Source organism: Phalangium opilio, unplaced genomic scaffold (genome assembly GCF_054372755.1).
Source record: "Phalangium opilio isolate 3A_F unplaced genomic scaffold, DU_Popi_V2 ptg000002l_1, whole genome shotgun sequence".
NCBI lineage: Eukaryota > Metazoa > Arthropoda > Arachnida > Opiliones > Phalangiidae > Phalangium > Phalangium opilio.
The window spans coordinates 9932815-9949655 of NW_028324144.1; the positions used below are offsets into that span (position 1 = coordinate 9932815).

Here is a 16841-nt window from a genome sequence, read left to right on the forward strand (position 1 = left end):
CGTAGTCAGGTTGCGAACGTAACGTTAGCGGCGCTACTTCAGAGAATTTGCCAAGTTTGATTTTTCAACTGAAATTGGTTTATCACATCCCAAACAAAATATTTAGCCTTGTCTTAAAAAATTCTTCCACCATTTTCAATTAATTTTAGACATTTAAATAATGACAAATATTTAAATAAATGTAGTCGAAATGGTGTGTTTCTTACATACGGTAGCCTAGGCTTAAATACTCTTTAACACACTAGAATAAGAAATACACCACTTCAACAACACAAATATATTTTATCCTTTATATTTTTTTAATTAACTTAAAAATACGATAATGAAATTAAGACCAACCCCATTATAAAACTCGTGAATTTTAAATGCATACCACCAATATCCATGTTTTTCGTTCAGGGTTGAGGGGCTGTTAATGTTATGGTCTTGTCAGTATTTATGGAATTTCTCTGAAAACACTCATAATGTAAGATCGGGTAATACAAACAATTGTAACGGTTGAATCGTGATTCGTGACACAGTCCCTTTTTCATAAGTGTCATTGTCCCTTTAGTTTTCCGCCCGTTTTAGTGGGGTGGCGTAAGCGGTTAGCGCTTTCGCCTCGCAGCAAGAGGATCCCGGGTTCGATCCCGGACTGTGGCACCGGGTGAAAATCTGGGAACAAATCCTTCTGCGTAGAGTTTGCAAGTTCTCTCCCCGCTTGTTAAAAGAAGTTTTCCTCCGCGGTCTAACCCGGTTTCTCCTTTCCATCAAAACTTGCAGAGGTTAACGGTAATAGTTAGTATAGGGCGCTGTAGGTTAGCTGTGGCGTAGGGGCTAGCCACCACCCCTCTATGCATTGTAAAGGGACCCACCTGTAAACAAGCCACAGGCTTAGTGTGGATATCCCTTCATAGACAAAAAGCTCAGATTAAAGTTTATTGCCTTGCTAAGTAAAAGTCCGTTTATGATACAGATTTCACACTATACCGCAACCTCTACCCTGGTTTTTATAGTTTAAAACTCCTAGTTCTTATTTTGTTTCCCAGACCTTCGGTCATTGTATTCCCGATGGTAAACTAAGTTTAAAGGGTAAGTTTTTGTTTTCGTTTCCCATCGTACGGAGAGTCGCCCGCAGTTTTTGGTTATACAGTCTACTATTTTTTCGCGATGGCGGAAGCCAAAGTTGAAGTAAAGATATGTGTAATATGTTCTGAGCATCGTGAAGATGCTTTTTCTAAGGCCACGGTTGAGTCAATGCATAACGTCAAAAGTCTTTCCGCTCGGTGGTATGCTGTCGGTAAATACATGGAATCGTTCAACCGCTTACAAGACACTAAAATATCCGAGGAAATTTCTTGTTTCTACCACCGAAAGTGCTACAAAATGTTTTGCAACAAGAAGAACCTTGAACATTACGAGAAACAACATCAAGCATCTTTGAATGTAATTGCAGGGAAGAAAAGAGGGAGACCAAGTTTTGGTGAACATTCAAAACATGCATCGACTGTTACTGGAAGTGAACCAAAACGCAGTAGAACAACTTTCAACGAAAATTGGTGTGTATTTTGTCAAGACCCAAGTGAAGATAGTGCCGAAACTTTTGGTGTCACGTCGGGGGATATGGGAAAAAAGTTTCTCGAAATCAAGATTTATAGCCAAAACGAAGCCGTACGAGCAAGGTTAGCCTTTCTGACAGAAGAGAAAGACGCGTTTGCTCAAAACATGCGATATCATAGGAATTGCCTTCGTAAAGAAACCAGAAATGTAGAGTTATCTAAGAAACCGGTAGAGAGAAAAAAAGTTATGGTAATCGAAACAGCAATTTGCGATCTAGAAATAGTCAATATTGTTAAACACTCCCTCTTGCCTCTACCAAATGAAACTAAGCCTGAAAGTATAGATATGAGCACGATTCACTCAAAGTACAAATCTCTACTAGATGAGAAAAATGTGTCGTATCTTCCGGATAAGGATTTCAAACAACATATTAAGTCTGTTTTGCAAAAACATTTAGAAGGATTAGAATTTGTAAAGAGGGGCCCTAAGCCAGAAATTGTACTTCATTCCGATGCAAAAAATATAATTTTGCAAGAACACTTTGAGAAAGAAGATCCTGACGACGACATGGCTTCTGTTATGAAAGCTGCGTTAATTTGTAGGCGCGAAATCTCTCAAATGGAAGACTGGCAGTTTAACGGATCTTTTTCAAACTTCAAAACCCCACTGAAGCTTCAGCAATTAATGGAGTGGATAATAGTTGGCGTGAAACACTCAATGGCTGGTAAAAGAAGCAAAGAAGTCTATTCATCATCAAAATATCTGGCTCAACATGCAGTTTCCAGCTACAAATCGAAAAGGCAAGTCTTATATAAACCATTAAATAACTCTGGATTTAAGAAGCAACGCGAAACGCCTTTAACTGTCGAGAACGCGTTAATTCTCTATCAAAAGAATCGATCAAAGCAAGATTTAGAGCATTTCCACGCTTTAAACCTTTCCATAAGCTACGAAACTGTACAACGAATAACAAATAAAACAATGGATTTAGTCATATCACAGGCACAAAATGAAAGCAGCGGCATATTATTACCCCCATTTGTAAAAACGGGTGTAAGACCAATTTTCGCTTCGGACAACATAGATTTTGGAAGTGACGCTGGCTCATTTCATGGGGCTGATCTTTTAATTGCACAGAAAAGTAACGCCGAAGCGCCCGGGCTCGGGAAGAACATTCAGTTTCTTAGCGAAGATGAAACAAAATCTCTGCCCAAAACCAAATCTGCCATAATTGAATACCTTCCATGCAGTAAGCCGTTTAATCCAGTAGTAAGCCATAAACTAACCAATGTCTTAAATGAAGAAAAAGAAGACTACTCGTCTTGTTTGGAGTTGTCAAAAATATGGTTACTTCTAGCAACGTCAACTTTGAAAAGCCTTGCCGATAACGTAATTGCATCTCAAGCTTACGAGAATACTGCATCCGAAGAATACGAAGATACTGCTAACGAAATTAACGAGTTAGCTAACGATTGCCCGATTCTCCACGAGATTGGAGATCAATAGAAGGGTGCAGGATCCAGAAATTCTGCAAATATAGCAGACACTGACACTAAGAAGATACCTACTTGGGCTGCGTACCATTCAAGAATCGCAGAATCAGCTTACAAGACAAACGTAGGAATTGTAGCTCCACTCTACAGTCGCAGCCCAACTGAATACCCTGTTTTATTTACAATTCTTACTCACGCTCAGAAAATTAATAGTATTGTTATGGGTAACGCTTGTCGCCCCATAATTACCCTTGACGGAGATTTATATGATCGGGCGGTCAAAATTAAAGATTACAAGAAGCACTGGATAATACGATTGGGATCCTTTCACACCGTAATAGCCTCTTTAAAATGCTTGGGAAAATACATAGAAGGCAGTGGTTTGGATGCGGCATGGGAGACGACCGGTGTGTACGGGCCCGCAACTGTACGACAAATTTTAGAAGGTCGGCACGTATATCGTGGTCTGGAGGCTCATATAATTACACTGATGTCTGTTTACAGTTTATTAGTTGAAGATAAACTGTCCAATGAAGAAAAAGAACAAACTAATAAGATAGTTGAAGTTCTTCAAGATTTTTTCCAAGATAAGGAAACCAGATCTTTGAAATCAGAAGTAGCTGCTGCCCAAGACGCCTTAAGAGGCTTAAGTATATTTGAAAAGTTGGAAAATCAAACCAACACGAAGGGAAACGGTATATTTTTGCAAAACTTAGCACAACAAGTTCTGAACCTCTTGAATTTCATATATGCTACTCGCAGTTCTAATTGGGAGCTTCATTTGATCAGTCTCCAGCAAATGTGCCTTTACTTTCACGCACATGACCAACAAAAATACGCTCGATGGGCTCCACTTTATCTTGCTGATATGCGAGAACTGAAGTCTGAAGATTCCGAATCGTGGAACTTTTTAAATGAAGGAAACTTCGTAATTGCAAAAGGAAACGTCCCGTTCACTTCTTTGGACCCTGACCACGCCATAGAACAGGAGCATAAGAAAATGAAAATAAGAGGTGGCGTTGTTGGATTAACCACGAATCTTCCAGCGCTAGACAAATATTTCATGGTGGCTCCAATTTTGAGCTCTATGGTTCAAGAATTCAAAGAAGAGGCAGGAATATGCACGAAAACACCATCAACCCTACATCACGAAGCGTTTGGAAGTAAAAGCAGCAGAATTGTACAAAATGCTTCTAGAATAGCAGCAGAAATTTCGAAGGAAGGCAATCCCTTTATCGTAGAGGATCTTCATAATCTTTTGACATTCGCTATACCATCTTCCCAAGTGTGTCATGACACGCTTAACAGAGATAAACTTGGAAAGGAAGCTCTCACGACGTTCGTTAAAGAGCGATTAGAGGATTGTAAAATTGGATTTTGGGATATTCTTAAAAGAAATAACTTCCAGTTTTTCAAAGAATCCGGAGCAGTAGCACGATGTAGAGTGAAAGGAGAGATAATTAATCTCAAACAAGAGCGAAACTTGATATCGAGGCTGTTAGTTGTAGCGAAGGCAAGACCGGATTTGGTCGTGAAAGACGCTATAGGCGACTATGAATTTCAAGTCTTGCCTCCTTCCAACTTCAATTCTGATGGCAGTATGCACATGCTTACAAGTAAGCACGAGTTCGTCTCGGAAGTCTTGAAATTGCCACTTCCAAAAGAAATGCACGCTTGGGATGATTTTACTTCCAAGACTTCTGTCATCATTATCGATGCCATGTGTATCGTCCAGGCTATGTGCAATTTGAAAGACATACCCACAGCACTTCTATTTGCTGATAAGTTTGTGCAGAAAATCGAATCGCTGTCTTCTAGATTCGACGAGGTTAGAGTACTATTTGATCAGTATATCGAAGGGTCTTTCAAAGCCGCAACACGTACTAAGAGAGCCGGAAAAAACATTGCCGTACATTACCATGTGAACGATAACACCAAGATAGTCAACGTAAAAAACTTTCTCTTGCATCCTAAAACTAAATCAGAGCTAACTACTTATCTATCTAAAAAACTAATGAGTCACTTTAAAGAGAACACGAAAACTTTAATAATTTCATATCAAAATATCCTATCGGCAAATCGTCCATTGAATGAAGCCTTCAAAACGGAAGAAATGCAACATGGCCGGCATTGCTTAGAAGAAGCGGACCAACAAATAATTCTTCACGCTTTAGATGTTGCAAAGAAAAATAAACATATCAAGTTGGATATACACTCGCTAGACACCGATGTTCTGGTGTTATTAACTGGATTCTACGAACAAATACCTACCAAGACGACAATGATTAGAAATAAGGAGTCATTTAAAATAAGTGATATTTATTATCGACTTGGACCTAATCAATCCAAGGCGTTAATTGGCTGGTACGTCTTTAAAGGATGCGATAACACAGGGTGTTTTGCAACAAAAGGAACAAAATTAAACTTCAAGGCTTTTCTTGCCAGCGACGAAAACATCTTGAATGCTTTCTCACTACTTGGAACAACCTCAGAGCATGTTTCAGACGAAATTCATAAGCAAATGGAAAGATACGTGTGCTTACTTTATAAGAACCGTGAAAATAAAAATACGGATTCTATAAGAGAACTTCGTTGGGAAATGTTTTCAAGATCAGGAAAAGAAGGCAGGCAACTTCCACCAACAAGGGCCACATTAGCTCCCCACACAAATCGTGCTCATTTTCATACTTTGGTTTTAAAAACTTCCTATACACCAATTCCGAAATTACCACCCGTGACTGAGTTTGGATGGATTAACAGCAATGGTGCCTTTCGTCCAAATAGATGTACTTTGCCTCCAGCACCAGAAGCTCTTTTAGAGCTTCGTAAATGTAATTGTACCAAGGGCTGTAAAAGTAGAGCATGCGGGTGTACCAAGAACAATCTTGAATGCACGGACCTATGTGGTTGCAGTGACACTTGCCAAAACAAAAGAGAATTAGATACCACGACAGAAGATAGTTCGATTTTCGATACCAATATTATGTAAAGTTGAAAAATAAATATAAATACTATGTAACAGAGAGAAAAATCTTCAAAAATAAATTTTTATATCAACATTTTAACTTCGCAAGTGTTGTAAATTAAAATGGTGTTGCTCTTTATTTCGGTTATTGTATTTAAATTACGTAGGTTTAAATTAATAAAAAACATATGAAGGACAAAATATATTTATGTTGTTGAAGTGGTGTATTTCTCATTCTAGTGTGTTAAAGAGTATTTAAGCCTAGGCTACCGTATGTTAGAAACACACAATTTCGACTACATTTATTTAAGTTTTTCTCATTATTTAAATGTCTAAAATTAATTGAAAATGGTGGAAGAATTTTTTAAGACAAGGCTAAATATTTTGTTTGGGATGTGATAAACCTATTTCAGTTGAAAAATCAAACTTGGCAAATTCTCTGAAGTAGAATACAACTGCTTCCTGACTACCACGAATACCGATTTCGATAAGTTGCAACATTAACCTAATCTTTAAACTAAATGCAACCTTTCGATTGTTTGAGGAATGAAGCAAAATGTCGGTGTTCCTTATTAGTTTACGCTACTTAATCGCTGTCAGTTTACCGTTACGATCGGTCAGTTGTTTCAACACACTAAATCGTAACATGTTGTTTTACATTGATGTTCTTTATGAGTCACCAACTGTACAACTTTCTACTCCTTAAAAATTGACTATAAACTCTATGGCTATGAGCCTGAGGCTTTTTTGTTTTAGCTGGCAACCACTAATTTGCAATAATCATCCTAATCTTGAACTTAATTCCTACTGTTTTAGACGAAGTCAACATGCTGTGATTTATGCAAAATAGCAAGTGTGAGGTTCAAGTAACTTCCAAATGGCTTGGCGTACGGCAAAATGTCATACCACAGTTTCGCCTTATATTGGCCCCAGGAACCCAAATACTTTCGCTCCTACGTCCATTTCAGATACACCCTGTATACCCAGCCATTAAAAACAAAAAAATAATATTAAAAAAGAAACTCAAACAAAAAAGTTAGACATTTACTTAAGGCGAATCGCAAAAATTCCCAAGTCCAAAAATTAAAATTTAAAAAATATCTATGCCAAGAGAATATGTTTACATTAGGGTTGGCGCTCATAGGTCGCGCGAATCGCTGCGCAGGTCGCTAGCTATGTCAATATCACGCGGTTTGTAAGTTCAAGCATGACGTCAGGGGTGACGATTTCTACACTTCCTCCCCTTTAAGTCAAGCAGAAAGACCCAGAAAATGGCCTGTTAAAGGGTATGAGAAGCTTCGTTTGAAAAACCTCTGATTTATATAGCAAATAGAGGGCTGCAAAATGAAAAAAGTCATTCCCAAAGCCTGCCAACTCCAATGGTAAAATTTTCACAAACGCCACTGCCACCCTAACGCCAGTGTTATATTTTCAACTCCTCCCTAACGCCACACTAAAGTTCATTTGATTTTTGAATCCCTGCCAAAGCCAATTGTGAAGTTTCATACGAATTCCAATCCCTGCCAAAGCTGATTGACAGATTTAAAAATCTTTCCAATCCCTGCCAAAGCCAATTGATAAATTCAATAATCTTTCCAATCCCTGCCGAAGCCAATGTGAAATTTGACAATTTTTCCAATCACTGCCAAAGCCAATGAGATATGCGACAAGTTTTCTAATCCTTGACAAAGCTAATGAGAGCTCCAACAAACTTTCCATATCCAAACACAAAAAAGCATTTAACCTAACCAATTTTCATTTATATTTACCCCAACGTTTCCCAGCCGGCCGTGTGGTATATTATGAACTTATATATTATGAACGTTTTCCAACGTTATCCCACTGCATGTTTTCAACTTTTTACCTCTCCGTGTGACGTAGTCCAGGAGAGGTTCTGTAACGGCCGTGTCTGTCTGTGTGTGTGTGTGTCTGTCTGTGTGTCTGTCTGTCCGTTGTTACACCCACGTGACCGCGTTCGCAGTTTGCGTATCGGAGCAAACGTGTTCCCAATTTCCGGACCGCATTGACAGTTCACAGAAATTTGGAAAATTGTATTTCTCTCCTTTGGCTATTCTATACTTGAGTTCTCACACCACCATGTTTGGTCTTCGTCCATCCCATATGAACACCGGTCTGGTACTTTTCTGGCTTCCACCACCACCATCTTCTATTCTTTGTCAATCCCACATTGACACCAGTCTGCACTTACACTGGCTTCTAACACCACCATCCACAAAGTCTATTCCACATAGACACCAATCTATATCATTGGCTTCTACTCCATTATCATCGTTTGGTTTTAGGATATACGCGGCGATCAGCTAGGGTTACGAGAAACGTCTAGCCTCCCTAAGGTGGGATCTCCACCAAAGGTTTTCGCAATTGCGCTTTTTCCTTACTATTATAATGGAAACGAATCGTATATATACCCCAAATTTGAAAAAAGCGGGCAAGAGGGGTACCCTTCACTTTAAACGTCAATATTAGCAAAGTTTGAGATGATAATAGGTATAACTTTATTTTAAACGATTTAACTATTATTAATGTTAATTATTGAAGATTAAAATAATTAAAAATAATTATATTTATTTAAATATTAAAGATAAACCTCTCGTGCAAAGAGAGAGATTATCATTGCCTCCTACATCTACCAAGGCCCGTGCATGCGATATATTTCCTTCATTGCCTCCTATATCTATTAAGGCCCGTGCATTGCGATATATTTTTCAAAACAACAACAAAAATGGGAAGCTCCTCTCAGAAACATAATAATTTCTTTTCTCTGTATATGAAATGAAAATATGGATAATATTGCTCTCCTTCTTTAATGGTATGAATCCTTGCCTGTCTATTAATATTTTACGTAAGAGAAATACGTATTTAGCGAAGCCTAGAGAGGATAAACATAAGCGAGATTGTTTCGGAAAAAAAATACTGCTTCCACTAATGGGTTTATACTCCTTGTTACTGTTGTATAGAGTAATCTTGATAAAAGCTTAAAAAATTACGAGAGGACAGATCTTTTTTATCCTCTTGTTTTATTCTTAATAAGAATATAAAACATTTATTTTGTATCAAAAAATATTTTTTGGTGCCGAGATTGCTTTAGAAAAATCCAAACGGTTAGGCATTGGTAAAAAAGACATGTGTAAGCTATTTGCAGAGATGATAATTGTTTTACATGTTTTAAATAAAACTGAAGCTTCCATTATTGTGTTTATGCTCCTTGTTTGTTTCACTGAAAACCATCTAGGTGTAGATAACAGTTAGACCAAAAATTTAAAAAAAACCTAGTTGAAAATAGACCTTTTAAATTTGCGGGAGCCATTCTTGAGAATTTTTCTTTGCTTGTAGGTTGTCAATTTATCTACAAGTAAATATTTGTGTTTGGAAGTTGGATATTAAGTCAAATTAAGTGGTTGTAAAGAGCCAGCAGGTTTTTGCCGCTTCTTTTTGTGAGTATTCGATTTTTGTATGTAAAATGGAGGAAGATAATGTTGAGAGTAAGGATGAAATGCGGAAGCGCAAAGCGCGGGAAAAGATGAGGGCAAAAAGGTCGACGTTTTCATTGGTTACTTAAGTTTATATAATCTTCTCGACACGGAGAGGTAATATTTTGGTTTTCCCGACTTGTTTTATTATAAACTGGAAAATTGCTTCCCTTTTTAAGTTTAATCTAAGGCGACGGAAAAATTTATGACTCGCGAACGCGAACCTAAAAAGAACAAATAGTTTTAGTTTCGTTTTCTCTCGCAAAGCAATGAATTTGTGATTCTTTTGCGGAGGAAGGGCTGTACCAGCCGCGACCGTCACGTGTCGTCTGTATGAAGTTGAACTTCATGCATCCCGCTTACGCCAAAACAACCGTGTGGGACATTCAAAGAGGAAAAATTGACTAATATCACTAATGCCACCCAACTCCGAATGAATAAAATAAGGATGACTCTCAATGCCATAAACTCCATTTGGATACTATAAATGCCAACACCAGCCAAAGCCACTTGAATCCAACAATAATCCAGTCCCGACCGACTTCCGTATAAGTTTTTGAAATATTTCCACTCCCTCCCGACTCCGTTCCATTTCAGTGATAATATTCCCAAAGCCACCCAAAGCCAAATTATTTATTTTACCCAACTCCAACTCCGACCAAAAATGAGGGAGTCCCTTGGCTTTCTATGGAGTTGGAGTTCTCCCAAAGCCTTTGCAGTCCTCTAATAGCAAAAGATAGAATTAATTACTGTGAATTCAAAAATATCAAGCTTTTAATTCTCCAATTTCTAGTTATTTGGCAATATGCATTTGAAAATGCTTCATATGAAATTATTTAAAATCCACTTTTTAAGAAAAACTACAACGTTTTCTTGTTTTTGACGTCACACACGCGAGATGGTGCCACTCTCTCCGCTATCAAAGCATGGACAGAGCTCGAGACGCTATACCTCGCGCTGGCGCTCGCGCGTAGAGGATTCCCGCGCTTTTTTCCTCAACGTCATAGTGATGTCATAAACCAGCCGAACAAGCTGACAAGACGAAATGATTTATATATCGAAACTGAGTTTTCGTGATTTTCCAATGGATTTTAAAAATAGAAACTTTGGTTCAATTATATTAAAAACTTTATATTTTGAAAGTAGAGACTTGAAAGTGTAATATAATACCACTTTCGTGCTAAAATATGATATGAAATTGTAAATTCCCATACCCTTTAATGATTTCAAGTAGAAAAATCTATGTATTCCTGGTTGAATGTTATTTGCCAATACAGTTGCGAGAATCTATGAAATCCATGTTTTGTGATCACCTAACTAAAGTCTTTGTTCTATTTTCAAACGAAACTTCTTTTATTCTATGATCACACCATAAACGTTGATTCTTTATTGCATCCTTCAGAATTAGTCATATTTTCATTGAAACGACTGATAAAACGCAATTATGAAAAGTTGAAAACAAAGAACAGCGCTCAAAACACAAAAAAAATCAGACTAATATACCGTGACTCCATTCGGCAATGTTTTACAATTAGTGTTGAAATTTGTGATTTTATATCTATATCATACTGTTTTTTTTTTTTTTTTTTTTTCATTTTAGTCTTTTATATTTAGTCTTACTTTGACTCTCTAATCTTAATTGAAACAAATTCGCGGCCAAAACTGAAACAGCCGGAAACGTTTTTCAGAACTAGTTTACTTATCACTTTAAAATTGTTTATTTGTGTTTTCTAGCCCGATTCCAAGGCATATTGTGGAAAATAATCACATTCTTCAGTCAGCGTTAATAGAAAATCTTGAGCGTTTAGCAACGGTAAGCAATCAGTAGTATTAAATTATTATTATAAGAAAAAAAATTGTTTTTCAAATGATGATGAATCCCAACCAATATGCCAATACATTTTATCTAAAATCTGCTCGTTGCCATGATTAACCTTTTACGTCTGCGACTAGATTTAATAGTGCTATCTGTCCCTAAAAACGTTTCGAATGCGTTGTGACCACCAGGGATGGGTTTCATTTTAGAAGTAGGAATGGAGAACAGTTAGTATTTACTTCAGTCCGACTCGTAACCCATTATAGAGCCCCTCGTGATAGAAATACTCTTTATCGCTTCTACCTGTGATGTTTTCAGTTTTTCACTACCGCACTTCGGGTTTTTCCCGATGGAATTTAAATAAATAAAATCCCGGGAACGCAAAGATTTTATCTTTGCTAGCAAAAATTAAATTGACTTAAAAATTTAAGGCCTATGTAAAATAAACACTAGATCCAAACATTTTCTAAATAATTGTATTAAAACTAAGGATTGTAAGCACAAAATAGTAATAAATCAGCAAAATATGACATAATAAAACCAATTTCTAATATTTATTTATTTTTAGCCACATCGTAGTATACGTTAGGCTCTTAGTTTGACCCGAGCCGTAGTTACTGTAGTAGTAGTGGTAGTAGTGGCCGGGGTTGTCGCTTTCGTTATCGTCAGCTTTTAACTTAAAAGGAACTTTACATTACCACAACCCACCCATAGGGGTAACTGGGCTCGGTTAGAGATTTATTTTAATTATAATTGTTTTCAGATCGCAGCCGGTAATCGAACCCGGGTTGCTCACGCAGTAGACAGACATTCTACCACTGAGCCATATACACTTGATAGAAACCCAGAGATTTTATCGTTTAGTTTTATCTCTAAAATGTCGGGGTGGGGTACTCTTGAATTTTTATCTGTGGGGTCGGATGCTTATGAATTTGTATGTTTGGGGTTTTTTATTTATTTGCTAATTAAATAGATAACGATTTTCACCGTTTTCTGCCGCGCTCCTCATGTGTTTCGTTCTCGTTCGGTAGCTATCGCCATCTATGTTATGTTTGACTGGAACGTTTTGGCGGTTAATATAAATGTGGGTTTATATAGAGCTAACATAGTGTTAAATGAGCGTTATGCATTTGATCATTTTAGCATTGCTAAAGGTAATTCGAGGGGACAATCACTAAAATGGGTAATCACTACAATTAAACTTTCTCTATCAAAAGTTTCTGGGCATAAGTCCGTTTTAGAGATTTATAAGATGCGATAAGTGTGCATCGGCATAAGTCTATGTTGTAGATTTATACGGTTATAATTTTATCACTGTTTAGAGTAGGGAATCGAGGGGCTATCAATCTGATTTATGCACGGTAAATCATTTAAGCATTGTAAAAGATAGCGCTATCCACTCATTAGGGTAGGGTATAGAGGGGCTACTCACTCGTACGATGTGGCTACTATTACGAGTTATACTATTATGTTATATTCATCATGAAAATACTTTAAGCCAGCCGTTTTAATATACTTGAAGTCTATAACCGCTCCAAAGAGGAAGAGACGTCCTCTTAACCAAACCTAACTTAACAGTAATTTTTTGGAAAAGGCATATTATTTGTGAAGTCAATGAAGATAAACATCAATATTTTGGAAAAGGCGTAACATAGTTAAGTGATTTATAAAATATTACTAACCTTGCTTAACCAAATAGTGGCGTTTTATGTTATATTCATCATGAAAATACTTTAAGCCGTTTTAATATAAGTGTATAACCGCTCCAAAGAGGAATAGACGTCCTCATAACCTAACAGTAATTTTTTGGAAAAGGCATATTATTTGAGAAGTCAGTGAAGATAAACATCAATATTTTGGAAAAGGCGTAACATAGTTAAGTGATTTATAAAATATTACTAACCTTGCTTAACCAAATAGTGGCGTTTTATGTTATATTCATCATGAAAATACTTTAAGCCGTTTTAATATAAGTGTATAACCGCTCCAAAGAGGAATAGACGTCCTCATAACCTAACAGTAATTTTTTGGAAAAGGTATATTATTTGAGAAGTCAGTGAAGATAAACATCAATATTTTGGAAAAGGCTTAACATAGTTAAGTGATTTATAAAATATTACTAACCTTGCTTAACCAAATAGTGGCGTTTTATGTTATATTCATCATGAAAATACTTTAAGCCGTTTTAATATAAGTGTATAACCGCTCCAAAGAGGAATAGACGTCCTCATAACCTAACAGTAATCTTTTGGAAAAGGCATATTATTTGAGAAGTCAGTGAAGATAAACATCAATTTTTGGAAAAGGCGTAACATTGTCAAGTGATTTATAAAGTATTACTAACCTAGCTTAACCAAATAGTGGCGCTTCCAAGTCAGTAAAAATGTATTTAAAACCCTGTCATTATAAAACGACATTAATAGAAATTAAACTACATAGCATTTTTGGGGTCGCTGTTTTCGACAAATATAGTCGTTTGAATTGTAAATACTAAATTCATTAATTATTAATGGGCTAAATTCATTAAAAACATCGGCGGGATTCGGTCTAATGGGAATTCGGTCTAATGGAATTCTGCGCAATGGGAAGATACCTATCGGATCTGGCAGTTTTTCTTGATAAGACTTTAAATGGCAAGGCTTAACCTCAGATTGAACATCTTTAACGGTGTTAAGAAGATAATCTAATAGTAACACTTGGTGCTTTTCGTGCAAATTGTTTTCTACTAACCTTGAATACATTCTATCTCTTTATGTGTTAATTAAATGCCCTTCTTCATTTAAATACTACTTTAGTTTAGGCTAATACCTCCCAGCTCCATTCCTGGCCGGCGCCATTTTAAACCTGCCTACGATTCAATCAAAGAGGATTTGATTCAATCTTCAAGACTAAGACATGCGCAATACGAAATTCGATTACGTCAGCTCCGCTTTGTGGTACCTCCAGAGCCCGACAGGGGGCGATGAAATTTCCTTACCTGCTTCCTTCATTAGGGGCATTTTCTAATGACTTAAATTGACTTTGTCCCTGACTTATGGGGACCTTACATAATAGACTTATGATGATACTTGTATATTTCATTCAACCATATTTTGTAAAGGCTTTAAAATGTGACTGTGAGTCTGTGATACATATTTGGCATTAATGAAACTACTGTTAACAAAGTTTATAAGACCATCGTTAGACAACTACGCGAAAGACTTAACAGATCGCAAAGAATCGTACAAAAAGTTCAAGAACACACCTCTCTCATGAAAAACTCTAAAGATGTAAATACATTTTACCCACACTGGGATAAATACCTTTTTATATTGTCGTTTGAATTTTTTTGTGTCATTTTATTTAAGTCAGCTGCTATATTATATCCTCGATACCTTTACTTTACCCGTTGTCTTGCATGCTTTCAAAAATTTCCCCTAGTTTTGAATTTGCCGCCCGTTTAAAACCTCAGAAAAGCGACATCTAGCGCCATTTGTGAAATCCTAACTGCCACCCCCCTTTTATTCGTATTGCATGGCCTAGTATTAGAGATGGCAGTGCTATGACCCGCCTCTTCTTTCATACCCCTCCGTCCCATGAAAGGGGGTTCGGGACTTTGACGCGCCCAGATTACTCTGTTCTCCATTCCTGCTTCTAAAATGAAATCTATCCCTGTGGCCACTAAGCGACTTCTTGCGGCGAAAGTTAATTGATTCATCACCATTCCGGCGAAAAAGAAAATGACAAATATAAACGTAAAACTTGAGAAATAATTTTAATTAAAATACTTGAACAAAACTTTAAATTACAAACATGCTATTCACGGAAAAATAATTTGAAATTAAATAAACTTAAAATATTTACTAAATCTTAAAATGCAAAAATCTACAAAAACCGGCGGCTCCTTTAAGGTATTCCACCTTTTTGACTAAATGTTATACCTTCACATAAACGGTATATTGGCGTACTTTACCAGACCGAATGGTGAGGCAAGGTAAAAGTCTCTTATTTGGTTTATACCAGGGATCCATGTAATTTTAGAAGCAGGAATGGAGAACAGAGTAATCTGTTCGCGCGTTAAAGTCCACGTTACCCTTCCCCGGGACGGGGGGGGGTATGAAATAAGAAACAGGTCATAGGACAGAGGTTAAAAGGAGTTACGTATTTTTCGCCGTCTCTGTCAGCAACGTCAACAAAACGTAGATTTAGTGAGCTAATAAGATCATTTAAAATTTTCGTTACGTGTTGAAGGGAAGGCTCTATACTGGGCTATGAGTCGGACTGAAGTAAATACTAACCGTTCTCCATTCCTACTTCTAAAATTACATGGATCCCTGTTTATACTAAACAAAAACAATCGGCGGTAAACCGGCGGAAAATTTCGCAGTTAAGGTTTTCTATAAATAGCTGTCACAAAGATTAACCCTATCAGGAGCAGATGACAAAGGAGTCTCGGACGCTAGCTTCCATAATGTAGAGGGCAATGGGATCCGCGAACGTCACGGTTATTAACCAAAATCATTACGTCAGTGCCACCTCTCGTAGGAAATTTGAGCTTTATTTTCCAACCAATAGCGTGGCTGCAAAGTCTCGAAAGGAGATCTGGGAAATCGCGTCTGGAGCCTCTCTTTAAAAATACGTATCGTCTGCTTATAATTAGCCTAGGCTTAACGAGTATTAGAGTTAAAAAATGGATTTCAACGACTTTTTAATCTTTTTTTAGACTAAAATTGATAATGAAAAGCCCAGCGAGTAACGTATGTACTCTATTAAAAAACTAAAATGTGTTTCAGTGCCAAATTTTTCTAAATTTTTTCTTGAATTAAATGATAGCTACAAGAGGTTGGGAAAAGAAATCACTCACGATATTTTAAAACCCAAAAAGTAAGAGACAGTGATTTCGTTTCCAACCTCTTGTAGCAGTCAATTAATTCCTACCTTTATGGTCACAAAATGTAGTCTTATCTTTTATCTTATTCTTAATACCAACGATTACAGCTGTTTGAATAAAGTGATTATATTGTGTATATTTATGTCGCGATCGGGTAAGACGAACCTCAGTAGCCACCGTTAGTCCGTTATTACAAAAAAAATTCCCAGCAGACTTTGGTGCCAGATATAATCCACCAAAAGCATCGTCTGCTATAATGTCTGATAGCGCCTCTATGGCAAACGATACCGCTACAGCTGTGACGTACGCGGGTCCCATTGCCCTCTAAATTGTGGAAGCTAGCGTCCGAGACTCCTTTGTCATCTGCTCCTGACCCTATTTAAGTCGTCGAGCGTTTATTTCGGTGTAATACTCTATCTGTATGAGTTTTGTTTTTTGTATCGAGAAGTTAAAGTAAGCTTTTTCTTTTGTAATTATTCTAGGTTCAAAAGTTAAGAACAGTTACCACGAAAAGTAATTCTTTGAAACAAGGAAAGGCGGGAAATTTTCCCGTTAAAATGAAAGGAAAAGACGATACAATTTGGACTACCGAACTCGAAAGGTGAGCTACTGTCTGCTTTAAGCTCTTATGAGATGGCCGCCTTTTTATCATCCTCTCACCCCCTTT

General features: G+C 37.0%; 1 protein-coding gene across 1 annotated transcript in view; it reads left to right on the forward strand.

The window, feature by feature from the left end:
- The window catches only part of LOC149718738 (DNA (cytosine-5)-methyltransferase 3B-like), an 81007-nt gene that overhangs the window by 62020 nt on the left and 2146 nt on the right, over nt 1-16841 (forward strand). The window contains exons 16-17 of the mRNA XM_089852159.1: nt 11223-11301; nt 16657-16775. Coding sequence (XP_089708285.1) covers nt 11223-11301; nt 16657-16775 — 198 coding nt within the window. The remainder of the gene's footprint in view (nt 1-11222; nt 11302-16656; nt 16776-16841) is intronic.